Genomic DNA, 27,846 nt, shown 5'->3' on the forward strand with positions numbered 1-27,846 from the left:
ATCCACGATTGCATCTCATAGCAGATGGTGATTATCGACAAGCTTCATAGGAATGATTACGTTCTCCCGTTTGTTTGTTTCCCTAATTTTTTTCGACAAAGATAGAATTTACCAGCCTGGTCAACACGTTTGCACGCTCGGTATAACTTTATTCATCCAAGTGGAATTATGGGGTTCACCGTTGATCAACAATAAACTTCTGCTCGTCCTAAACTGCTACAAGTCAGTCCCAGAAAAAACGGCGTCCATATCATTTTTATACGGATTTGAGATAAAGGACGGTTCGAATTACTCTCAACAGTTCATAGGCTTCACTTATTCTTCGCTTCTTCTGATACGAGCTGCACGACAAATGGCAATAAGTAAGTGCATACAGCCGCTTAAGAACAAAAATGGTTTTGGCATTTCAGCGGTTGGTATAGACACTGACTCTATTTCCGCGGTGGTTTTGTTATACGGTATGAATAGTAGGCATTGATTCCACGTCATTTGTTCTTCTCACCTGATTATCGGTGTCATCACCGTTGTGCGGAAGGTCATATGTGACTCGTTTGCCCACGTCTGTTTTCCGCATTTTTCTTGTGATACTCAGGTTGGATTTTGTCAAGAATCAAGGGCGAAAAACTGAATTTCTTCATGTTGACAAACAGTTGAAAAAAGCCAGTAGCGAATTCTGGTCGGACCATTTTTAAATGGAACGCCCTTCTTCGTCGATAGTGTTTATATGAATTCGGCGGAGAGTATAACCAACCAAACACATTGAATGACACTCTCATGTGTAACCCAGTACACTGAGAAAACACTCCAATCCGGCAAACAGTCAGCACAAAGAGGCCCACCCACTTAGAGGAATTTTAACAGGCAATCCACGACACCACACTGGCGAGTGCACATATGGGTGAAAAAAGAGAGGGAAATGACGAAGAGATTAGGTGTAATAAATTACCTGAAGTTAAACTTCGTGTCATGGTCACAGTGTATGCCGCTGGTCCGTCGCCCAACCGCGTCACAGCAATTACTCGAATGTAATAGATTGTTCCAGGACCTGACGCAGCGCAAACAAAAATGGCGAGTCAGAAGCAAGGGGTAGAAAGTGGACGATTATAGTAAATAACCAGCCATGGGAAATTGTGACAAATCAAATGAGATTAAACTGGACGGTATTGAAACTTAAATGCTAAATGTATGCATGCGACGAAGCGGAGCAGTCACAATTGCGACAGATGCACTAGATGCCGATCAGGAATTCGGTCATTAAGGACAACTAAGCGCTCAGGTTGTATTTTCTGGTTTTGTGAGACCTCTCACAATGAACTCGATTCATTAGAGAATACTTGCAATATATTACCAAAGACTGGAAAGATTAAGGTACGTTTCCTAAATCGAATAACACACGGTTGGTTTACACTCACTGATAACTGTTTCCCAAATCTTTCTCTCAAAAACGAACGCCCTTCTATTTTTATTTATTCATTTCGGAAAGCTATGCAATTCCAAATGTTCACCCATCTTGTGGTAGCTTGTTAATGACTGGAGTAACGTATGAATCAAACAGGGCTTCTCCAAATGCTACAGCTCCGTTCAGAAAGTGAAACCTGCTTCATAAAACAACCCCGAAAACGCCATAGATTGGTGCGCGAAAGTGTGTTATTTGATCTTTGAACACCAGCGGACAAGTATCCAGTTCTCCAGGCAAATACTACTCCTGTTCGGTCAGTACTCTCTCGAATGAATGAAAAAACTTGTAACTGGATACTGCTACAATGAATTTTGTTACCCTGATAAATAAAAAAACTCACCTGGATTGAATGTGAGGAACCATCTCACAATGTTTGTGGGATGTTACGTATTATCTACCGATCCGACGGTTCAATGCGTTTGTAACGCTTCCGAAAATGTATACTTTTTCCACTCTAATGTCTTGAAGTTATTCAAACATGTCTACGAAACAATATCGGCGTACATCTAGATCATTTTAAAGTCACTGGACATCACTTTTATTGCCTCTTGATGAAATATTCACACACGTGTTCAACAATGCACTCCATTTTGGAACCCAAGAAACTCACTCATTTAATGGAACAATCAGTGGGAACATAGCCCTTCCAGATTTCGATGAATGAACTATTTGACTAGTCAGTTTCAAGTTATCTGGTGTGTCACATGTTGAATGAAAGCAAGAAATTATTGCACTCGCCACTTGAGGGTGATGGGATATGTGATTCAAACACGGTGGGCGAGTGATAAGCGCATTCGCTTTCGAAGTCATACCGAGGAAAGCAAGTGGGAAAACAGAAGATGAAGGATAACATCACATGAGTTAGTTAGGCTGTTAATGTGTGACTAAATGAGTGGAACATTACATCCCATCAAAGCTCCAGTTTGGTAAATGGGTGACACCTTGGATATTAACCGAGCTAAAAATTATGATCACAGACTTCCGGGGTCACTGGATGTGAGAAAATTTCGAAGGTTCAACCAAACCCTCATTCTGTCAGTGAAGACAGTCTGCACTGAAAAACCAAGGAGACTTTTACGACTGTTTCACCGTTATTGTCAGTGTGTTACTAAAAGTTTCGGATCCTTGACTGCGCCTCGATTGGTGGTGAAATTTACCAAACAAACTGTCTGGTCCAATCCACCGACCATCTGTATTAGTGAGCTATCAGCGTTCTCCTCAATGAGAAATCACTTTTAGTTTAGCAATTAACAATCTTATAATTCACTTATGATGCCGCTAGTCTGGGAAATCGACAGTCGAGGAGTCAGAAATCGCTTCATCGCGTGAAGTAAGTCGAGTGACTGGATTTTTCTGCTAATTTTCATATTTGTCGGATCTTCCATCAGCACCGTTTTAAAACAATAGCGTATGGCGCATCATTTTGTCGAATTGTCCCTGCTTTTTGTGCCGCCTACCGTCAGGTTTTCAAGCCATCGTGTTTTTAGAGTGATTGTCATGTGTGTGTGTGTTCACGTGATTTTTTGTAGTTAATGCCTGTCTTGGTGACTTGGTAGACAAAGTGATCCGTACCAACGTCATGTGATTGTCCAGTTGGTTGACGATGGCGCATTGTATCATGTGGACATAATCCAAAGTTGTTATCACTCTGGCAACTGACCAAAGCTTGGGTATTGTGACATGGCGTGCAAAAACGAGGACGTTGGATAACGCAGCAATTTAGTGGAGGTAGGCCCTGACTGTGAGCACATGTTACAACCCGGAATATCTTTTGATTTAGAAGGTGCTGTGTTTTCGTAGTCCGGTGGATATCTAACTCGTTCTGTGAAGCATCGTTTCCTGGTTTCAATGAAGAAACTCATCTGTGCCAAAAATTCAAGATCATTCTTCGAGTTCTTAGTGAGCATTTCATTTTTAGCATTGTGTACCTCAAGGGCGATTCGAGCTTTCAAACCCCCTCCCTGTGCCCACACGCCTGGAATTGATGATTAAACCGTCCGGCCATGAGCGGCTAAACGAAAGTGTGATTAGCACGATCTTAAGCAGGATACAGAGCCACCCATTCTCCGGCGTCACGTGGCCAAGTGTCTATTGGATCCTCCACGGAGCTATGTTCACTCGTCGTTTGAATCGTTTTGCGGTGTTACCATACCCTTTTCCCGACACATTACTCACTGTTCCATTCCGATTTTGGATTTAGGCAAAAAGTCCTCGGCCGACATCATCTCAAGTGTCTTCACAAGAAACTACGTACCATATCATATATGAGTCACCTTCGGGAGCTTCGGGTTTCCGGTGCGACTTGTGCACTTCACGTAAGTGATATTGATAAGGCAGGCGGAATTCCCAGATCGATGAAGAAGGTTACCTACTCTCAAGTGACAGACAGCAACACTATTCCCATTTCTGTTCAGGTCGCAACCCCCTTTGCAAACACAGACCGGTGGGTGACTTTGGATGTGAAGAAAAAAAGTTGCAACCGTTTTCTTGATATCCACAGACAAAAGACCTGCTGCGTAATCTGAATTCTCTCAGTTGTCTTAGCATTGCTGGCCGGACGGATTCCACTAGTCTGTGTTCTGTGTTCGCCATGAGCACTATGGCATCGCACTTTTGTGCAGATGATCGGAAAAGAATCGGTAGAACAGGGAGTTCGGCGCAGGTTGTTTATTAACTTAAGTTGACAGACAAGAAGTTCCGCAACCCGGATTGTGTGTAACTAAATCTCCATTGTAATTTTTGCTTGATCTTAAATATTTTCTGAGTTTCTGAAGGAAATCCAATTGTTTTTTAGTCATTCTAAACGGACGCAAAAAGTTTGGCCTATTTCTGGCTTAAAAAATCGGAACAATCTTTCGTTTAAGAGGAGATGGCGGACCATTCGATTGGATCAACATGGTCGTGTTAGAAAGAGACCTTACACAATCAGATTTTATGTGCTGTATCAAAGAACCGTAGGCTTCCGATGATATGGGAAAGCTGCAAACCGATCACTAAGGAAAAATGATGTTTCGTGGTCGTTGGCTTGTTCGCTGAGCTGGGCGGATGTTTCGTACACGCTTGGGTACCTGATAACGATGACACTTTCATGGAACTTGCTAGAAGTCTTGAACGAAATATGTTTTGAGAATTTGCCCGAGTGCTGAAGTTCAGTATCGACGACTGTGAGCTCTCGGACAATGAATAAAATTTTTTAGGAAAAGAAACTATAGTAAACTTTTCTGAGAACTGGTTTGTACGGGAAGGCAACATCATGAGCTTCACTCCTTTCCCTTTCCAAAAGTGGTTCCGATCTGAGTTATTTAACACTCAATATTTAGCTGCTGTTTTTGCATGCAGTTTAGACTCAAGTACCTTCTGATTAATCTGGGTTGGAACGATTCTCCTACAACGAAACGCGGTCGTCGGTAAGGCGTAACTTTCACGTTATCCGAATCAATGAATATGCTATGTACCTTTGAATGCGTGGGTTAAGTTGCGAGTGTTTCCTGGGGTTGTATCTTCTTTTTCCCATGAAAGGCTTTCTTAAAGTTAAACTGAAAGTACAATGCTGCAGAAAGCACCTTAGTGGTAAGATTTCAGCCCCTGCGGTTACTTCATTGCATTCCAATTACTTTTAAGGTGAAAGCTATTTGACAGTTTTTAGTGCATACAAGGGCTAGTGTATCATCTCGAAGAAACGAGAGTTTGAGACGTACGCAAATTTTCTATCAAGTATTCTGCCTGATCTCCCATCACTGTGTCTTCCGATGGTCCGGGGTGCATGTCGCCCCAGCGAATGATGTATTTTGTGCCTGGAGGCAAATAGGCCGTGACAGACTGCGGTCCAGAAAGTTGCACGCGTAGCGGGCGATTCTGGTCAGACGTCATCGTTTGTGGCCGTTTGTCTAGATCCATAATACTGAATAGTTCATGTTCAGAATCTGGGTCCACACGACGGAGGGCAACTGACCATTTAAGATGTATGGTTGTCTGATCAGGCGTCGCCCGTAAGTTGTATATCTTTGAAGGGAGAAAAAACATTTAAAAGTTTTCACGATTGAAGGTGCATTTGAGAAGGGTAATGAGTACGATTCAAGCGCTGGTGTTGCATGTAATCTGCTTTGTTTGGCAACGTGTTCTCGTTTGAAACGTGCCCACTGTCGGCCCGAAGAAATGAGCTGAATTTGAGGGTTATATATTTCCAGATGTGACAGTTGCTTTTTAGCAAAAAATTAGAGATTCCCTTTTTTATCGCTCAGGAATAAAGGTGTTTAATATGCTCTGTAAAAAGACATAAGCATAAGGCATATAAGGTAGTCTAAATGTGTTTTTTTGAAATATTTTCTGAAAAAGGATTGTTGGTCAAAATATATTGTTGAGTGACCCATATAATGCCACATAAAATCAACTACGAGTCCGACGAACACAACCGTCTTCAAGGCATAAATGAAGAAATGCTTGGTGAACTTTTTTTCCACTGCTTTCATATCAGTGTAACGGTGGATGCTACTGATGAGGCGGGCGAGTAGTATGTGGTTTCAGTAAATCCGGTTCGCGTCTATTGAGATTTATTACAGATTTTAGGGAATCGCTTTGTAGAATTCGTTTACGTTTGAGCGATAGTCAATGAGTGTCCGTGTGAGTTCAGGAAGACGCGTTCTAGAAGAAGATGGACACAGTTTTACAAACAAGATTCATGTGGGACTTTTGCTTCCCTGTCTAATGGTCTCACTGTTCAGTTGGTGTTTTCCAGTAAAAGATGACTTATTCCTTTCACCTGTACCACGATGCCGATGAATCATGGATCCTAGTAATCAAACCCCATCCGGCATCCGGCTCTTTCTTGACATAGTATTTAGTTCTTACTCTATGAAATATGAAGTGGCTATCAGAAGGTCTTCTACAAACCGATTTCGAATTATCCCTCCACTGGTTTCATTTGTCCTTAGTGTCCACTGCATATACATCTCGAAGAAACGAGAGTTTGAGACGTACGCAAATTTTCTATCAAGTATTCTGCCTGATCTCCCATCACTGTGTCTTCCGATGGTCCGGGGTGCATGTCGCCCCAGCGAATGATGTATTTTGTGCCTGGAGGCAAATAGGCCGTGACAGACTGCGGTCCAGAAAGTTGCACGCGTAGCGGGCGATTCTGGTCAGACGTCATCGTTTGTGGCCGTTTGTCTAGATCCATAATACTGAATAGTTCATGTTCAGAATCTGGGTCCACACGACGGAGGGCAACTGACCATTTAAGATGTATGGTTGTCTGATCAGGCGTCGCCCGTAAGTTGTATATCTTTGAAGGGAGAAAAAACATTTAAAAGTTTTCACGATTGAAGGTGCATTTGAGAAGGGTAATGAGTACGATTCAAGCGCTGGTGTTGCATGTAATCTGCTTTGTTTGGCAACGTGTTCTCGTTTGAAACGTGCCCACTGTCGGCCCGAAGAAATGAGCTGAATTTGAGGGTTATATATTTCCAGATGTGACAGTTGCTTTTTAGCAAAAAATTAGAGATTCCCTTTTTTATCGCTCAGGAATAAAGGTGTTTAATATGCTCTGTAAAAAGACATAAGCATAAGGCATATAAGGTAGTCTAAATGTGTTTTTTTGAAATATTTTCTGAAAAAGGATTGTTGGTCAAAATATATTGTTGAGTGACCCATATAATGCCACATAAAATCAACTACGAGTCCGACGAACACAACCGTCTTCAAGGCATAAATGAAGAAATGCTTGGTGAACTTTTTTTCCACTGCTTTCATATCAGTGTAACGGTGGATGCTACTGATGAGGCGGGCGAGTAGTATGTGGTTTCAGTAAATCCGGTTCGCGTCTATTGAGATTTATTACAGATTTTAGGGAATCGCTTTGTAGAATTCGTTTACGTTTGAGCGATAGTCAATGAGTGTCCGTGTGAGTTCAGGAAGACGCGTTCTAGAAGAAGATGGACACAGTTTTACAAACAAGATTCATGTGGGACTTTTGCTTCCCTGTCTAATGGTCTCACTGTTCAGTTGGTGTTTTCCAGTAAAAGATGACTTATTCCTTTCACCTGTACCACGATGCCGATGAATCATGGATCCTAGTAATCAAACCCCATCCGGCATCCGGCTCTTTCTTGACATAGTATTTAGTTCTTACTCTATGAAATATGAAGTGGCTATCAGAAGGTCTTCTACAAACCGATTTCGAATTATCCCTCCACTGGTTTCATTTGTCCTTAGTGTCCACTGCATATACATATAGCAATCTGTCAGTGTAAACTGAATCATAGATTGGTACGTATAGATGGTCTACCCACGCCCCAGATCCTATGTCGCAAGGGAGGAGGTATTCAAACCAGCTGTACTGTTGTAAAACCAAGCAGAAGGATGCTGAAAACACGAAGATATAGGTGGACGATATTGGTGGTCTTAGGTTTTTGGCTGAGCAAATACGGATGTTTGTCCAGAACCGGGTGCTTGACCCGTAACTTCGGGAAACCGGACAAATGAGATCAACGTTCACCATTAATCTGTGAGAACATCAATTAGACGACATTGTTTTATTTGGACTGCTTGAATAATTTAACGACCGAATAATCTGTTGATACCCATCTTTTGTATGAGACGAAAGCAGTTAATTGGTCTGAACATTCACATCAGCTATTCAGATGTGTGCGACACCAGTGCAAGCGTTCAGAGTTGAAATTCATCAGAAATAAAGAAGTTTGTCGAAGGTATCCCAACGTATTCAAGCTCTGTGATTGCTGTCAGAGGAGCGCGAAATACATAACTGAACAATAACTGAAGTAAGGCCGCTGCGATAACCACTGGCCTGAAAAAAGAGCCGATTGAAGATATGATGCTAAATTGAATTTCTTCACTGCGAGGAAATTTTTCTTTCCTTAATAATCTGCCGGTTGTAAGGTAGGTGAAATTTAAAACCGTTGCTCGAATGGAGAGCAGATCTATCATATACCAACCTAGTTATGGGAAAACCCATCCACTAAACCATTAGAATAAAATTACAAGTCGAGATTGCAATTTGTCTGCAGCATATTGCAACGCTAAAACCCATCAACGTGAAAATATTAGAAGCGAAAAAATGAAACAAATCCTGTCGTGCTATCAGCTGATCCAGGTATTTACTCCCAGGTAAGGTGTTTGTGTCAAGGATCCTTGTGCCCATAAGCTGGGGCAGAACCGACGTAACACCACTTAAGCCTTTGTTCATCACTGCAGATTGGAACGTTGAACAGTGCCTCTCAAAAACCACGAGGGTCTTGGTGGTTAGAATAGGTATCGCACAAAGTTTGGAGGGATTTTGTGGAGACCTGATCTCGCACTCTGCCGGCTGAATGACGGTTCATCCTGGTCAAGTATGGGGCAAATATTCTGATTTTGTTCACGTTGATATACTCACTCCCACCTGTACCAATATAGTCACAGATGTACATGAACTGGAATTCTAATTGTTAAAAAAGAAGATTCTGCAAAGTACGGGCTCCCTTTCTTCTAGATTCGTAGTCGTTTGGGCGCAGTTGCCGTGCCTAGCAGACAAGTTTCCCACTAAGTGTCACTTTCATCCCAAACGATTCCTGAGGATCGCAGATTTACAAATGCGTCTAGAGCAACCAAACAAAATGAACACTTGGAATAAAAGCTGGAAATTTTGTGCATGTTCCTAAGTACATGAAGGCTTTTATTCTGGACGCCCATATGTACAATCTAGCTGGTTCGTAGTACGGTACCGTGGGATACAGTATTCAATATCAATTTTTCCGCTCCGTTAGAACACTTAGGAGAGCAAATCCCGAAACAGCTGTGCGTCGTCAGTGCAGTTACTTTTCCTCGCAAGGTCTCTAAAAAGACCCAGAAAACGATTTTTTCTGTTCCGCTTGAAGAAGTATTGCATGTAACCACCTCGGAGAAGGAGAGGAGTTTCGGAGGAATCTGGTTATGTACAGCGGCTACTCCCAGAGAATCAGTAAAGTTCACGACACACGAAAAACAAGATGGGAATAAAAACGTGCGCGATGAGAGGAGGACAGTTCTATCTTAGTAGAATGCGGAAGAATATATTAGTTCACAGTTTTTCAACCCCAACTTATAGCCATAATCGGGCGTAATTTGTGGCTCATTCAGTGTACAACGTGGAATCCTCAATATGCTCAGTGTTTCTGTCCCATAGGTTCAATATCAGTTTACAGGTGGCTTCCGTAAAGTTAGCACTAGCAAGGGTGACACAAAATGTGCGAACGTGACTTGGAATATTCACCTAGGTGATTGAGTCTAGTACGAAAATTAGCCAACGGCCGATATGCACGATGAGCCCAGAAATCCATCCCACTTGTATGAGACATAAAGCAACCATCGAGCACAGGATTGTCTCAGAAATAACGTTCAAATTTGCACCAGCCTCAAATATTTAGCGTTCGGTGAGGGCATTCTGTTCATTCACCAATATGACAGTTTGTGAGCACACAAGTTTTTGACGCAAACTATCTTCTCCACTTGGATTCAACACTCAGTCTTGTGCAGCTCATGATACGATCAACTGCGATCCATCCCCGTACCTCCAAATATAAGTGATTTTCACTGTTTTCAATACGGCGGCCAGCGTGATACTGACTTCAAACAACGGTTTATCCTTACCCTTTTATCTAAATGGATGAACTAAAGACTGTTGCACACATTCCGTTTTAATTTATCTCGGGGCGAGTGGTGTGGGTGTTGCCGAAAAAGAACTGCCACTTTTGGAGCTGACCTGTACACTCCTAACTCAGCACACCTAAACGCGTACGAGTACACAATTTGACTGGACCACTGAAGAAGGTCTATGTTCGACGGGTAGATGATTCTAACGAAGCTATTATGATTACTTTTAAACGTGTATTCTCCAACCCAATTACGATGGTTCCTTATCATTTCAGCTCTGCCCGTATTCATGAAACTGAACTGGTGTATGTATACTGCACAGTCGAGCAATACATCCTGCATAGTGAGTACCTTGAAAATGAAGGTATTAGAAGGCCATCAGTGGCCTAATTATTAACCGATTGAAAGCCTGAGTGTTGGACAACAGCGGCGCTTCCCTCTATGGTTGAAATAACTGCACAGCCCTTATTCGCCCCTCAACCCTTCTTGCTCACAAGTTGTGAGACAAACTATTCACTAATCAGTTAGATATTATCAGTGATTACACCATAGATTCGAGTTCAGTCACTGTGCGCACAACTGGTGCAATGTACTGCTCCGATCGACATTAGGCTTCGCCAGAGCTGGACACAAATTCTGTCCGGTTCCAAACGCACTACACCTCCCTTGGAAGTATGACCAACAGTAATGTAAGGTGGATGTGCAGCTGCACCCAGAGAACAGAGTAAGCTGTGTGCACTTGTGAAAACAGTTGAAAATTTTCCCACAGCTGAGAAAAATCTCATCGATCCAGACCAGATACACCAGCGATAAACAGGTGTCCACCAAACGCGCTGTAATTTTCCCATAAACAATGCGTGTCTCTCCGTGGCCAGGTTAGGTCCCCAATCGTTCTTACTGTCCCACCCTTCACAATTTAGGCGAAAGCGAACCGGGAGTAAACAACCGACTTTGTCAGTTGACACACCTGTCTATTTCTCGCCCATCTTGATTCGATCTGTGCAATTTGGTACTTTCATATCTTTCTTATTTGTGACATATTTAGGACTATATCAATTTTTAAATCAGTCTGATACTATTTTCTCTACTTAAATTAATATAGGTAGTGTTATGCAGTGTGAAATACCGGGCACATGTGTACAAATGTCATTTTTAGCCATTTTTTGAAACCAACTGAAACATGAAGTGACCTGGTGCAGTAGATTCAGTTGGAGAAGAACATCAAAAACAAGAGATTCCTTGTATAGACCAAACGCAAATGAATGGATTTCGTCAAGTCCGTGGGATTTGGGTTCAAGTACGACACAAGGTTGAGGGAAACTTGGGGACTGTACCTACCTGAGTAGCTCCGAGGAGAACAAAACCGGTAATGGGCTATCCAAGGGTTCTCAGCAATTTTATGAGGGACAAATTCATTAATGTGGATGGTTTCGTACAAGTGGCGCAACATTTGCGGAAGAAAAACCCCGCAACTAGTTGTTCTGAGAGAACGATACAAATGCGTACGCGCTTGTCTGCCCGGCAACGAACACGTCAGCTATCGTACCTTGTTCTTATTACAACACCTCACCTAAACAACTGAGGTGATATACTTGGTACTGGCTTGTAAATTGTGCTCTATACTAGAATTCTTATGTTCACTGGGCATGTTAGGTTTGTGGATGGTTTCGTACAAGTGGCGCAACATTTGCGGAAGAAAAACCCCGCAACTAGTTGTTCTGAGAGAACGATACAAATGCGTACGCGCTTGTCTGCCCGGCAACGAACACGTCAGCTATCGTACCTTGTTCTTATTACAACACCTCACCTAAACAACTGAGGTGATATACTTGGTACTGGCTTGTAAATTGTGCTCTATACTAGAATTCTTATGTTCACTGGGCATGTTAGGTTCCCCGAGAATTCCTTTTCCTAACTAAAAAACAGTGGGGGATCATGTACAATATGCCTGAAGTGACGCGGTCGTTCGTTTGTCTGATTTCCTTATTATAGTCAGAGTTGGTGTCCGCATGCCCACCTTCGAGTGAGTTTTTGCATTCTAGATGGACCAATAGGAGGGTAACAGTCAGACGCAACAACGGCAGTGGCTGTGTGTGTAAGGAAAGAAGGAAGGAAAGAAACCCGATTACAGACAGTTTACACAAAAAGGCCATGCTATGCTCAGCTACTCATGAGCAACTAGCCAATGGAAAACTGTTCTCCAAACGAAGTGCAAATAAATTTTGGGACATACTTTGGCGGGAATCAAGTAGACCTGATCCGGTCCGAGTGCATCCTGACCCGTTGAGATCCAATGGGACCTGGCAAGCCCACCTTCGAAGTACTGTCTGTTCTCATTAGCCATCTCTTCTAATTCTTCCGGAAGAAGTGGAACTTCAACCTCATCAAGATCATCCAATTCAACTCAGGCAGCTCGGCAGTGGCTGTGTGTGTAAGGAAAGAAGGAAGGAAAGAAACCCGATTACAGACAGTTTACACAAAAAGGCCATGCTATGCTCAGCTACTCATGAGCAACTAGCCAATGGAAAACTGTTCTCCAAACGAAGTGCAAATAAATTTTGGGACATACTTTGGCGGGAATCAAGTAGACCTGATCCGGTCCGAGTGCATCCTGACCCGTTGAGATCCAATGGGACCTGGCAAGCCCACCTTCGAAGTACTGTCTGTTCTCATTAGCCATCTCTTCTAATTCTTCCGGAAGAAGTGGAACTTCAACCTCATCAAGATCATCCAATTCAACTCGAGGCAGCTCGCCTCCCGTACGGAAGTGGACTGGTACTGAGGCCAGACCAACACCACCTCTCGTGGTTGCCGCCACTTGCACGGAGTAGTACGTACCAGGAATCAGGTCTAAAAAGACAAAAATAGCTTAAATTTGACCTCAAATTTTTTCTGATTATAGTAGGCACATACATTCACAGCAGGATCTAACTAGATTTATTGAGTAGAGCTCATTTTGCGGTTCGATTCAAGCCATCTCTACAACAAAATGTAGGATGGTTTACGTATTTTCAAATATTAAGGCAAGGGGATAAGAGTTCGACTGACTCTGAGCTGTTCCATATTCGCCGGCGTAAGTAGCATACAATTTCTTGCACTGCGCTGCATAAAAACCGATTGCCTGCTGAAATCAGGCGATCATACTGGACTACATCAGCTGTACATCTGTTGTAGAAAGTAAGGCAACAGCTTTAGTTATTCTAGAAGGAAATCCTGTGAACATAAGAGGCTAAAGTAGGCTAGATAGACACTTAACCTCAAGTGACGTTATCCAGAAGTGGAGCTTATCAGTCTGATCCTAGCTCATCTCACATCGATCCACATAGGATTGGACATTTATGACTCTTATCAAATCAGACAGAAACATTTTCACTTCAGACAATATCGATTGGGTATTTTGCAATGATGTGGTTCTTGATGCAAAATACAGATGAGCGACATAATGAGAAAGCTCGCCGCAAGCTGAATTGTTGTGGAAAGGCCGCACAGAGCCTTCAGTGATAGTGACAAATGAAGTAACTGACCAGATCAGATCAGTCAGATCTCCATAAGAAATCTCGATGCAATTTCATCTGCATACTAGTGACAAACGTCCGCGTGCATTTTGTCGCAGTGTATGTGAAAAACAGAAGTGCTGGCGTAGTCATTCATACAAAGCAACAAAAATAAGCCAATAATTCAGCACACCCAAGGTCACGCGTTTGGCTGGTTAGTTTGGGTGTGCTTAGTGAATAGACACGTGTAGGGCAGGGTAAATGCGACGCTATAACCATGAGCGAGGAAAACGTAATTGGAGCAGTGTTTTTGCAAGTTCAATCAAAAAAACAAATTACTCTGACCCGGGAAAGCCTTCCACATGGAACGCCCCATTTCTAAGTTAAGCCCTTTTGAATGGTTAAATGTCCTGTTAAGGAAAATTTCTGGAATTTTTAACTAATTTCCTTTCAGAGCTCGATTAGATTTGAGCAATTTGTAACTAGTGCATGCTCCTATGCCAAGAAATCTTCCAACATATACATCCTGGGCTGCACTGTGCAGTAACGATCAGCGAAGAACCTAGAGCACTCAGTTTATACACCTTAACCATACGTAGTTTTCCTCCGCCTCCTGGCAAAAATGAACACCGAAGATACATCGTTGGAAAGCAAGTATTTTGTTGATGCCAATCAGAGTAAATAATAAACAGCGATGCTCGTGAAAAACGAGCCAACACTTGTGCATCTCAAACCAGGAAATGAGTATAACACAGCTACCTTCTAATCGACATTCGTCTGCTTAGAAGTTTCCAAATAACGAGACACGTTATGATCTATGGGGAAGGTAAAGTACACATTCAGAAGACTTCGGACCTTCCCCCCAGAGGCCAGCTTAATCATCTTGCCATAATTTCCTGGTGTGCCAAAAAGATCGAAAGGAAAACGCATCAGGAAGTTGTCATAGCAACGGCATACCCGCACAAGCTAGCGCTGTCAAAAGCCACAGACATGATGGGAATACAAGTACCATCCACACCGGGATATATTGGCAAATTCCCACGTACACCCGTCCAGCCACGCATCGCCTCATGTAAACATGATATGGAAGGAACAGAGAATGACTGCAGCCGTCTGAAGACTTGACGACACGCTGAGCTACTGTGCCTCTGTCAGAAACGAATCGTCGCACGCGAAATCACTTTACTATTAGTAGGAGGCCAGTGTATGTGGGCGAAAACGTTTGCTGACTTAGTTGACTCAACACATGTAGGTTTCGGTGAGCATACCTGCACATTATATTGTTTCTAATAATGCTAAAATTACCAGCAAATACAGAAGCTTGAATCCATGAGTGAAGCCGGTCCGGAGTGGAAGCCGCAATATAGTTCATGAATGTAAAAATAGAGCTCAGTGCAGTTAGAGCGTCAGTCATACATACTCCAAACAAGGTCTAGCCTTTCAGAAGCTGTAGAAAAAATGTCGATCTTTTTTCATATCATATAAAAACAGAAAGCATGGAACGGGTGGCGCAATACAGCTCCGTGGCTGACCGATGGAATAGCAATCGCACCGGTAAAAATTTAACTGTGGTTTAGGTAATAAATCTCAATCCCACTTACCGCTAACCACATGGCTCTGAGCATCCCTGGCCAGTTTGATGATGAGCGGTTCGATTAAACGTGTGGAATTGATGGTTATCACGTAATTGATCAATTCTCCGGTACAGTCGGCTCCAACCGGTGGTCTCCAGGCCACTTTTGCGGCTTGTGTCCCACGAGAAGTAACCTTGACCTGGAATTAGAAATAACCGTTTCATGCCGAACTGACAAGGTTTCTTTGTGACAAAGTTCCAGATAAATGCGATATGTAAATGAAATAGGAAGAACAGACAAGTGATGACAACATGACAGCCGCAATTTAAAAGATCATTACGTGCGGAAAACGTCACCTTATCATCCCAGCCCCATTTTGGGTAACGATAAGAAAATGCCTTCAATCTGATCCAAAATGGCGTGAATTGCAAACCTTATCGATCTTGATCTCAGAAATCTTGACCGAGTTTGACCTTTCAACAGTTAAATAGTCGCTTTCTGTGACGTAACTATGGAAAGCAGCTAGGATGCACTGTCTGAATGTTGGTTTGATCCCCGCGCTCGGCAGTTGGGAATCAGAATTGTCAACTTCAGTCATGTTGAATTCCTCAGTTAAAAGAAGGAGGACTGATGACCCCTATTATAAGGATCGAGGGTGAGTGCAGACAAAACGAACTGATTTCTGATGGAGTGTGAGCAAGAGGTTTGTATTAAACTTACCTCAGTAGGTGACGTCAAAGGTGGAAGGGCGGGAACTCTCGGAGAGGAAGGCATCGATGCAGGTGTGCTACGATGGGATCCAATCATCGCAAACAAGAGGACTCGGTAGAAATTGTCCGGGGGCAACCCAGTGATGATAACTGATGAAGCCGGAGCAGTAACATTAATGGATAATTGTCGATCATGTATACTGCCGCCCTGTGTAATAGGAGACCCATCTGTCAGGTTATGGGCTTGAAGAAACGCACCGCAGCGTAACTGTTCTTCCTTGGAGGGGACTTCTCCGAGGTTCAGAAGTACGAGCCTGTAAAGAGGCAAGATGTGACCACATGTTAGCAGAGGATGCTTTTACAAAAACACAAGAAATTTAGTGTAAAAACACCCCTGCAGGATTAATCTGAAATGATGTGCCGATTCCCTTTCTCAGTTTCAATGTGGCCTTAGAAGATTGTTCTGTTGTCCTATCCATCTAACAAAATCAAAAATCATTCAGCTGTGTGAATCATTGATGCTCGAAATAGTGGACTTGTGGTTTCTTGCATGGCAGATGTCAGCTTCAAGTAAATTACTAGACGGAAAACAAAAGAACAATTTGCAAAGGTCTCGCGAGTTTTTTAGACGTAAGGAAATGAACTGAGACTCACACCATACGTGAGTCGATGTTTCCACAACCACCCACCCCCACAAACGACAGACTCTATGCCGGACACTGCGTCGGGGTCAACTATAAATGATTTGAAAATTGCGTGCGACCACAAAATTCGTCCGAAACATTGGACCAGGAGTTTCTGTTATTCAGATCCGGAAAGTACCTAGAGAGGGTCTTTCCAAATGTTCGGCACAAATTCAAACTAAATAAGGAAGGCCGGGTTTCAACGTCCGTGTCTTAAATTCTGTTTTCGTACGTAAAGGATGCGCATTCATTGTCAAGTGGGAAAAAGCCGAATTTACCAAAGAGGATATGTATCTCGTAACTGATTTACGACAGAGTAAATAGTTGTAGGGTAGCATGCTCTGTAAACGGTTTACTGTCTTGATTCTCGAGCTGATCTCAGTGTAGACGTTCGACTTTAACCCAACAAGGAGAGTGAATCCAAAGAAAACGACTTACTCATAGTGACTAATCCACCGTTCAGCTTCGGACTCCATTTCCCAAGAAATATTGAATGATCCAAAGTGAAATGGAATAATCTGCAGATTTTTAGGTTGTGTCAGACGATGGTTCGTTTGTAAGTAAGGACCTGTTGAGGACAAATTTATAGTCATTGCTCCCAATACCAACACCACTCAAAACACCACTCGAAGAAAAATGCCAGTGCAACTGGGTAAAACATTATCCATTGCAGGGCTGACAACCATTATTATATTGTTGTGTCTTGTACGTAATATTTCTTGGCAGGCTATTTATCATACGTGTTTCCGGATAGGCGTGTGGTTGCTTGTGCAATCGGCGACATAACGGGCCATTTAACCGGGTGTGAGTATGACAAATGGTGATTTGGACATGTATTTTGTCCAAGAATCAATTTGCTGTGGATTGGAAACGTCAATTTTCTTCGGAAATCGGGCTCAAAAACAGCAAAGTCATGTTATTTTCAGGGGCAGTTGGAAATCGATGCGATGACCAAAAATTGGGGACAATATTTTCTATGAGAGAATACTATGATTTCTGCTGATTTGTGCGTCAACAATCCTTGCAGCTGTCTACACTACTTAGAGGAAAAATAAAGAGGATTCAAATCTACCTTAAAAAAACCCGACTGCAGAAGATTCAGTTGAATTTAATCCCTCGAGCTTCCAACTTAGACAGGCCCATGACGCAAATAAATCCGAAAATTATTTTGAAAGTTCAAGTCACTGCTGACCACATGTTCAATAATTGCTAAAAAAGACCGTGTTACGGTAGTGTTTTTGACTTTCACAAGTAGTTCAACTGTCGGTTTTCTGTCTGGCTACCGGTCAACTTCTCTTCAGAAATGAAAAACATGTTTGCTGTCTACAAACATCACAAGTCCCTCGAGAGAACAGCAACAGATAGAATGGCCAAATGCTGTGACAGCCGGAGACAGAATGACTGGCCTACCGAACTCAAACTTGGTACAATGAGTGGGTGTTCTCAAAAACCCATTCGTCCGTCAAATACCACTACAGACCTCGTCCACTTCCTGACGTATGGGTACATGTGAAACTGAAGGAATTGTTATTAGTTTGTGACAAACTTCTGGTGGTCTCCCAAAACCCAACAACACCGGATGCTGTGCGTCTGACTCGATGGGAATCGCTTGGGTGCTCAAATTCCACGGTATGTGCACGTAGGCGGTGTCAGTAAGGATGTCATGAGAACTCAAACGGGCACATTCACTAATAATTGCGAATGACTTTCTGTTTAGTGTTAACGCAAACTAAAACACGTGCGGTGAATAGCACCACCGTGCACATGGAGAGAAAACGCCAGTCACGGTGTGATTTGCAGTCTGACAGTCAGGTCTTGATTCAAAGCAGCTGACGAATTTTCACTCTTGTCTGAATAGTTTCTTCCTCTTTCTTGGGCTATGATTCTGGGTTGTTCACAACAAGTGGGTAAGAGAAGAAGCACTCGACTACATTTTCACTCCATTTGGACATTTCAAGTACTCAACACCGTCGGCAACGTCGGGATTCCAACTCTGGACTTTTACCATGTGATATTGTCATGAGACCACTGGACATTAAAGTGGTGAGACGGTTTACGTGCCTTCGTGACCCACTGAGCAATACTGGATGGTGTCCCTGCGACACTAACAGAGACTCCAATACCAGGTTGCTCACTGGTCAGAGGTCTGGAAAATACAGTCTCCTGGCCCTCTAGGTTGGCAAAGACATGTGTTGTGACTTCTACAAAAATGACAACACACTCCAATTTCTTGCTAAATACCGCTGTCTCGTGTTCAGGTTTTGAGACAAAGCCTTTGTTTTAGGACCGCAGTCGTCCTCCTGTCTAGGTCCGGGCACTCTGGCGGTATAGTAGCCGATGTGAAATCATGACAACTAAAATTGCTCTCTTGCCACGTCCGCCATCGCGTGCTGTCACCAGCCAGGTCGCCTTACTTGTAAGCGAAAACACATTGCTGCTGACGCCACCCTCCTTACACTTTCAAGTTTTTCCTCTTATAACCTATCCCTCCGTCCGCAGGTCCCAGTGCCAGGACTGACTATGGTTCTAGCCCTGTAACACACTCAGCTGCAGCTTCTTCACGTCCGGGATCAGTAACCACTCTGTGCACTTCGAAGTCCGTTTTCGGATCCCCAAAATTGTCTGTTTACTTTACATCCCCTAATGATCGCACAATGAAGCAAACTGGACGACTTGAGGTTCTTGTTCATAGGCCGAATGCCCTTTGCATTGATATGTGCTATCTGTAACAGACAGGAGGCAAGTACTGCAATTGATCTGAATGCCCCCTCGTTCTTGTTCGGGTTCCGCCTACGAATCTATGGTGACACAGGCCGCTGCAGCTGGACATGCTGGGTAGGTAATGCACTGAGCGACTGAGCGGATACCCGGTAATGGTCGTCTCTGCGCGGTTCGTTTGGCAACGTCTGTGAAAGGATCTCGAAGAAGTGAGGTTCACTTCATCCTGTTTATTGGGTTCTCCCACTTCCCCAAGGGACTGTAGCTCTGAAGCTCAGACACCGTTGTTGTTGTTGTTGTTGTTGTTGTTGTTGTTGTTGTTGTTGTTGTTGTTGTTGTTGTTGTTGTTGTTGTTGTTGTTGTTGTTGTTGTTGTTGTTGTTGTTGTTGTTGTTGTTGTTGTTGTTGTTGTTGTTGTTGTTGTTGTTGTTGTTGTTGTTGTTGTTGTTGTTGTTGTTGTTGTTGTTGTTGTTGTTGTTGTTGTTGTTGTTGTTGTTGTTGTTGTTGTTGTTGTTGTTGTTGTTGTTGTTGTTGTTGTTGTTGTTGTTGTTGTTGTTGTTGTTGTTGTTGTTGTTGTTGTTGTTGTTGTTGTTGTTGTTGTTGTTGTTGTTGTTGTTGTTGTTGTTGTTGTTGTTGTTGTTGTTGTTGTTGTTGTTGTTGTTGTTGTTGTTGTTGTTGTTGTTGTTGTTGTTGTTGTTGTTGTTGTTGTTGTTGTTGTTGTTGTTGTTGTTGTTGTTGTTGTTGTTGTTGTTGTTGTTGTTGTTGTTGTTGTTGTTGTTGTTGTTGTTGTTGTTGTTGTTGTTGTTGTTGTTGTTGTTGTTGTTGTTGTTGTTGTTGTTGTTGTTGTTGTTGTTGTTGTTGTTGTTGTTGTTGTTGTTGTTGTTGTTGTTGTTGTTGTTGTTGTTGTTGTTGTTGTTGTTGTTGTTGTTGTTGTTGTTGTTGTTGTTGTTGTTGTTGTTGTTGTTGTTGTTGTTGTTGTTGTTGTTGTTGTTGTTGTTGTTGTTGTTGTTGTTGTTGTTGTTGTTGTTGTTGTTGTTGTTGTTGTTGTTGTTGTTGTTGTTGTTGTTGTTGTTGTTGTTGTTGTTGTTGTTGTTGACATGAACTCCCAAGCGTTGCTGAGGTGGTCATCTTGTGTTGCATACGGGACGCATGGACAACAGGTGGCGCCTGCTTCAGATGTGTGCCAGCCAGAGTCTGTTCCTTTTCAGTGGTAACTTAAGGAACGGTGTAAATCTTTTGACGACGTGGTACCCACCAACAAACCAGCCATGAATCCATCTAGAGCATATTGCTATCAGTTATCGATGGCAAGGGTCAATCGCCGCCTGGAGTTCTTCCTGGACTATCAGCGTGGACTTCACTCACGCACTTGTACACTGTTGCTTTTAATTGCGCTTTTCAGGACTACGGAAAATGCGCACAACTTGCTTGACCATTGAAAAGCGAGTGAACACAGAAATTCAAGGAAACTCTCAGAACTGGCTTCTTGAACGCCTCCCGGATGGTTCGATGTCGGACATGAACGGTTACCGACAAAATACGTGTAAAGTGCTACTCAGAATTGGAACTTCTTTTTGTGACAAGGCTTCTAACATCACTGGCCCTCCGTCATTTACGGTGGCAGGGGAAACCTTGACCCGTGAAAATTAGGCAGGATTTCGACCGGGTGTGGTTTGCTCTGACCACAACTTCAAAATCCGTAAGGTGTTACAACAGTGCCACATGTATAGACGACGCACAATAATGGTGTACCTTGATTTCAAGGGTGCGTTTGGTTCTGTCGATCGGTCACTGCCATTAACCACACTTCCTCAACAGGGTGTGTTCCAGAAATGTGTAAACACAATCCGATGCCTATGTTTACATACTTTTGGGAGGGTGGGCGTGTACGGTGAGCTCTCCAAAAGCTTTCCTAAAAGCAATGTCCGATAAGGATATCTTCTCTTTTCGTCCTTGTTCAACTGTCTTTGATGAGATATTTAGCTGAACACTGAAAGGACTTCAAAACCCCGGTGTTCGAATTGCTGCTGGCGAGAATCTAATCGATACAGCTGACGTGTGCAGACAACATCGCCCTCACCTTTGAAGGCCAAGAAGAAGCACGAGCTCTATTCCTTGGACTGGCCATCATCGTACCATCTTTTGGCATGCGCCTTGTATCTCCGAAGTTCAAAGTCCTGCTTCAAAACGTGATGTTTCGGAACACACCTACAATTTAAGGACAACCATTGGAGGTTGTAAATAACTTTACACACCTCGGCAATCATATCAGCTCTGACGAGTGTCTGATAAAATAAATGCAGGAATCTTAAAGACCCAAATCATGTTTGCAAATTGGCGTCAATTGTGGCGCCAACTAATCATTTAATGTTCTCAGTTATCTAATGTAGCAGGTTACATTGAGGGCTGTATTGTGTTATGGTTGCGAAAAATGGCCTCTTTGGACGGTCAATTTGAGGTGTCTTCGGGTTTGGGACCACCTTAGAGGCGGACCTAGTTATGGAAGTTGTCAACACACCCGTAACGGGGTGATTAGAAACGGGTATTCGGCTGTACATCACGGAAAACATGCAGCACCAACAACCACAATGACTCAACCATGATCTACGCATGCCAAAACACCGTCCAGTGAGATAGTCGTTGTTCTCCATGCCTCCTATCGAATGGCGGAGACCGTGAAGTACACAGTGTGTGTGTGTGTGTGTGCAGAAGAGCGTGAAAAAGACGGCGAGCAGTCTGAGTGTTCTTGGTTCAGTGCACTTTCCAGGATGTGGTCCCCATAGCCCCGCTCACGATTGACCGAAGACATTGTAAGAAATGGCGGCTGACTGATGTAAGTGGCACTTGTGTTGATGGTCTCCTGATTGTCTGATTGAGCACTTGGAGTCGCAGGCAACTCAGAGTGTTTGACATACTCTAGCATTGGGTCCCTCCCTACCCAATGTTTTTCTCTTCTTGTCATTCTAAGGCTTTAAATTTAGATGAACTTCGTGCGAGAGTAGAGCATTAATGTCGACACTGCTGCTGCTGTCTCTGAGGAAGATGCTGATGCTGGTGGTTTACTTCTTTTGTAATTTTGCATGCTTGATGCACTGGAACCGCAAGCTATGTAAACGAGAACAAATTCAAGCTTCACCGACGTGGAATCGCCTGGTCATTGTCTCATCTTTACATTCACAGCGCTTTGAAACGCAGATCACTCTCGGCCCACGAGAGGACCCATTCGAGGAACATGAAGTGTCTCCTCAGCGGCGGTGATTTTAAAGGCGGCGTTATCTACTGACTTATCTTTGAGAAAGTGGCCAAAAATTTGGGATCTATGAATCCTGTTGACGTTGTTCTGGAGCATTTCGATAGGAACTCAAGTGCCCTTCATGCTGTCTGCCCTGTAGAACAACGTCGACCTTATTCTTCCTGTGCTTGACTGAGGGCCTTGAAATATATGACCACCGGCGAAATAGAGTCGACGTTCCTGCTGTCATTTCAAACTGGATTGTCTAAGAGAATGCTCGAAGATGTTAACATAAAGCTTGTTGGTAGTGGGCTAGCATTTCACCATTTTTCTACTTTTCATGTCCCTTTATTTCTTAAAAAATTGGCCTGGTTTTAAAGGCATGTAAGTTCTACTGTTTTCATATTATTTCTACTGACCGGATAGTGACCAACCCAGATTATGGAGCAGACTTGAAAGGAAAGACTCGAAACTTCGACTGCTCTTTTGTGGATGATTCCTCGCTTATTTGAAGCTCATACGACGTAAAAGCAACTCCGCATCTGCAATCTCTGCTCCACTTTGTAACAAAAAATTATGAAGTCGTGTTGTTTGCAAATTCAGCGAAAGCTTCGGCTACCAACCTTTGACATTTTGCTAACGCTCAACCAACCATTTCCTCTTATCTTCTTTTGAAGATACTCCTTGCAAAGGTGGAGCAGTGCGATCCAAATCAGGAAGTTTACTGACGACGTTCTACAGGCTAAAGCGTATCGGCCTTTTCAGACATAATTTAGCTCTAACGGAATCTTTTATGTCACGCCTCTACGGTGCTACGTTTGGCACGATGAATCCAGCTTTGCTACGGCCCAAGAATAATCCATTCCAAAATAGAATAACTGTCGACATCTTAAAAAGTTAGAAGCCTGGAGAACTTAACTGATACATAGGAATGGTACACTTTGTCTAGTTTTGAGAGAACAGGTGGAAATTTGTAGGGGGGTAAGGGATTTAACACATTCATATAAGGTTTTCCACCATCTAATCCTTCCAGTCATACTATCCGATTGTAAAACCGCTCTAAACCAAATAGTTTCAAATCATCTGAATAGTTTTCATGTAAACGACGTACAATTTTGAGTTGTTTGTGATTAAATCGCTCACCATTCTTTCAAGACCTTCCTTGATTTCGTTGTTCCAAGCTTTACCCACCAAATTTAAGCGCCATAAAATGCGTTCCGGCTTGAATTGAACTGAATTATTTTCGGATTCCGCTTTATGTGACCTCGAGGTTAGAAACCTCAAGGTTTAAACGAGTTACTCGGTCCTTTGCGTACTGACTGACGGTTAACAGACAACCTTGCCGTATGTTGCTAATAATCAACAAACCATACTTTGTTATCTTCTGGAATATAGAGTATCTCACTGGAACGGAGCTATAAAATTGAATGTTTGGCTCTAATTCTGCTGAAGATTAATTCAGTGTCTGCTCAGGGGAGGGAGTGACGTGAATCTTGATTCTAAATGTGATCAGGAGTCAGCTCAGGCATAACGAATGGACTAGGTTGTCTTGGCAACTTTCACATTTCTCCCACTTATTTGCATAGCGCACATGGTTGTGTAGAAGCCAAAAAGGTATCCTAAATGAGAAGGTCAGGCCCTAGACATTCCCTATATTTCATTCCAGTGAAACATTGGTTTACATGAAGTTGGTTCATCCAAGCCCAGGAGATTGTCATATCAAAGCAAGTGTCTGGCCGCTAATTGTTCGCCTTCACCCTATTACATGCTTAGATTGTATCACCTATATTCTTACGTGATTTGGCCAAACAATTACTTCACACATCGATCATTGTATGCCACTTGGTGAACTGCTGGTGGTTTTTGTTGTCAGCCAACTTGCCAGGAGACTGCTAGCACAGTCGAGAATGAACGACAGATGCGGGTGACCTGTATAAATGTTAAGTGTTATGATACAAGGGTGAATTGAAATTGCTGCGACTAAGTCATCCAAAACCCTTCATTCATAACTTCAAATAGGTTGAAATGAACTGACCTTATTTGTTGGGCCTATGGTTCCTGCCCTCGTTCGCTAATTCACCCTGGGTGTCTGTAATCATCTGGGGAGTTCGTCTAGCCAATCCACAAGCAACTTGTCAGGAGGAGAGGTCACTAGGGGCATCTAGCTTTTGACACGAATAGCACACAGGCAGTTGAATCAGAATCACCCTAGTGGTGAGAAAACTTTGCACATTTCTGTAAAAATTCTAAGTGATGATAACAACTTGAACTAGGGTGGAGGAAAGTGATGTTTTCCAGAATAAGTCCAGTGATACAAATATTATACATAATCATCTTTTGAGTGACAGAAGACTGGTAAAAAATAAGCATATCTAACTGTCGCCACTCACCAGATTCAGTTAGGATCATCCCAGGATTTCGCTTTATCCGTCGCAACCTATGTTCATTCCTGGTATAAAAGAGGGTGAAAAAAGATTTCAAAATTCCGACAACCACAGTTCTACGAAAAAGCCATACAGTAACATTGGACGACGGCATTTCGTGTTCTGCTTACCAGACGGTCGAAGAAGCTCGCTTAATATGTGAAAAACACCACAAAAACGCTGAAATGGTAAGTAGAGAAGCCATGAATTCCGTTTTACGAAAACTTCGCCTTTATTAATTTTACGATTCTGTTAATGCTGCGGGGCAATTCAGGTCAGTTAGAAGAAAAAATTAAGTGTAGCCCAAGAGATTAGCGACGGATGGCTTCCAATCCACTTCTGCATTCGTCGATTGGTAAAACATGGTCAGTGAGGTGACTGTTTGGTCAGTATATTGGAATGATTGGTTTCGGGATCGAAAACCGCCGAAGAAGACTTGTACAATTGATGAATTCGTCGAAGAATGAGAGATCGTTATTCTAGCCAGTATTACCCTAGCTGGACAATTTGGCTCCTAGTGATGACAGTTTTTATGGAAGTATTCACACATCTTCCAAGATTTTGGGAGTTAGGCGACTAGGCGGCTATTATGGAACCACTTCATGCGTAGAGCTTGGAGCTTGGACTACCGTACATTACAGTAGATATAGATTGAATCTAAGTTCGCTTATGCACCTTTCGTGGAGCATGCAGTACGGACTGAATCGTTTTACAAGGCAAAAATGTGCACCGAAACATTGGAGCCAAAAAAATTTAGTGCACCTTTACTTTGGGTTTAGTGGGTATATAAAATGAAAAGACTGACTGAAAAGACTGAATCACAGGGATCCGCCTTGTTATATCCTGTGGCTAGATACACAAACATCGGCCCTATCGGCTCCTGAGGGGTTTCTCCTTCCACGGCATTCTTCGCCAAATGCTGTTTGAACCCCTGCTTATCATCAGGTTCTGCTATGACTTCTCAAATTCGTCCACTTTAATATTTCTATTTACTTTGACTAAGCAGTGCCTTATGGGAGCTACATAGCGGACCTGTTAGGAGTTTTGCCGATAGCCGATTATGTCTAGATTTGCACTGTTCAGTTGATGTGGAATAACGAATACCTAATTATTAAAAACATATTCCTAATGGCTATTCTGCGCAGGCAACAGACCAGATTAGTTTGGCTGTCACATTTTGATAGATCACACACGAGGGGATAAATCCTATCGCTGGAACACGGTGAAACAATGAACAATGTAGTCTGATCGGGTTGCCTCAAGCCTCTCCCGACAGGCAAAACGATTCATGCACTGCTCGGCTCCAAAGCGAAGAAATCCCGCTAAATCTTGACGGCTTTTTTTCATGAATTCTGGATGTCAGTTTCAAGTGAGCTTTTTTTTCCGATTCGTTGTGCATTGTGTATGGTCGAGTAACCGATTACTTCCAGACACCAATGACTCAATAAGACGCTTCCGCATGGTAGAATTGGACACGCGTTTATGTTGCTCCACATGCTAAAACAAATTGACCCTCCAGGTGAGTCTCTAAAAAAACCAAATTAGTTTGCAAATGGGTGTATTTCGTTAAAATGACCCCATTTCTGCTCTTTGAACTGATAGTTTGGGACGAATAGCCAGGAAAAGCAGACTGCGAAACATCTTGAAAGCTAAGGTGCGTAAAAGGGTGATAATCCAAAATTTATCCGGTGAAATTTATCCCACATCAATCTAAAACATCAATCATTGCGTCTGCAGCTGGTTGACCAAAAAAATATGCTGGTACCTAATGCAGTGATGCGTACAAACTTAAATCCACAGAGGTGACGATTTGTTTGCCTGTAGTGGGTGGTTCGAAACCTTACAGAGACAAGATAAGCTTAGCTTTGAAGTTTGAGACGATCAGTTAAACTCTTTTCTTTTTCAAGCAATTTTGGGAAAGAGAGAAGAAAAAAGAGTTTTCCGGTGACGATTAAGACAGAGAAAGATGAAAATTGAACCAGTGTAAACTCTTAGTTAGAGTATGGGCCTCGAACGGCAGCCCCTAGACTAGAAGTGCTAAGGTGCTGTTAACCTTCACACCGTGATGAGTAATAAACGTGAACCGAACTTATCTTGCATTTACTGTTTTCGCCCGCAGAACCTGGATGATTACAGAAAACTCCACGGGACAATTCAGTGAAATCAGTAAACTCAAAAGAGTAGTTTTTGGAAAGGCTCATTGTCATACCATTTCGATCCTGTTGTTGCCAAGTATTAAGGATTCCTAAAACTACCAAATGTTCTCACCTGCACATGAATTGGGCTTTCAATACAACATAGGCCTGAACTTAACTTCGACAATACATTTAATCAATGAGGTACTTAAGGGCTTCAGAAGGGTGTTCACCAAAATTTCAAGTAGCTCTGGATCAATAAAAATGTCCTTTTTGTATGTGGCAACCCTCATATATTTGTAGTCAATGCATCCAGGTAGAACAGACCCAATTTATGAAAGATGTAAACAGAAACTTTCGTGAAACTAAACGGTCATCACAAGGACATGACTAGAACCTTACGTGTACCCTTCAACTAAACTCTGGTGGCACAAAACACATCTGACTCATTTAAGAGCAACCAAGGTTGTTTACAAACAGGGAAATTTTCTTGCACGAGTGAAAGATTTTGGTCCACTCTAAAGCCAAACCATTGGAGATGTGTGTCGGTCTACACTGACACATCCTACGTGGACATGGTCCACCGCAGTTTTGGTTTCCCCAAAATGATGCTGAGACGTTGGAAATGTCAAAATGATTGAACACAATAAATATCGGTTGTGATATGTAATGACCGGTTGTGTGGACTACGCTGGTGGAGAGAGTCTAATGAAGGGTGGATTGACTCTGGGATGCTAGTCAGTGGTTAACCTTTCCTCGAAAGTGCTCCCACCTCCATTATTTATCTTCTTACG

General features: G+C 42.7%; 1 protein-coding gene across 1 annotated transcript in view; it reads right to left on the reverse strand.

The window, feature by feature from the left end:
- The window catches only part of T265_04114 (hypothetical protein), a gene marked incomplete at both ends in the record, with an annotated part of 62,717 nt that overhangs the window by 29,095 nt on the left and 5,776 nt on the right, over window positions 1-27,846 (reverse strand). Inside the window, 7 exons of the mRNA XM_009168772.1 lie at window positions 5,158-5,382; window positions 6,437-6,740; window positions 12,654-12,934; window positions 15,180-15,351; window positions 15,873-16,176; window positions 16,984-17,113; window positions 24,885-24,943. Of these exons, the coding sequence (XP_009167036.1) occupies window positions 5,158-5,382; window positions 6,437-6,740; window positions 12,654-12,934; window positions 15,180-15,351; window positions 15,873-16,176; window positions 16,984-17,113; window positions 24,885-24,903 (1,435 nt within the window). The remainder of the gene's footprint in view (window positions 1-5,157; window positions 5,383-6,436; window positions 6,741-12,653; window positions 12,935-15,179; window positions 15,352-15,872; window positions 16,177-16,983; window positions 17,114-24,884; window positions 24,944-27,846) is intronic.

This window comes from Opisthorchis viverrini (genome assembly GCF_000715545.1).
Source record: "Opisthorchis viverrini unplaced genomic scaffold opera_v5_65, whole genome shotgun sequence".
NCBI classification, from domain to species: Eukaryota; Metazoa; Platyhelminthes; class Trematoda; order Opisthorchiida; family Opisthorchiidae; genus Opisthorchis; species Opisthorchis viverrini.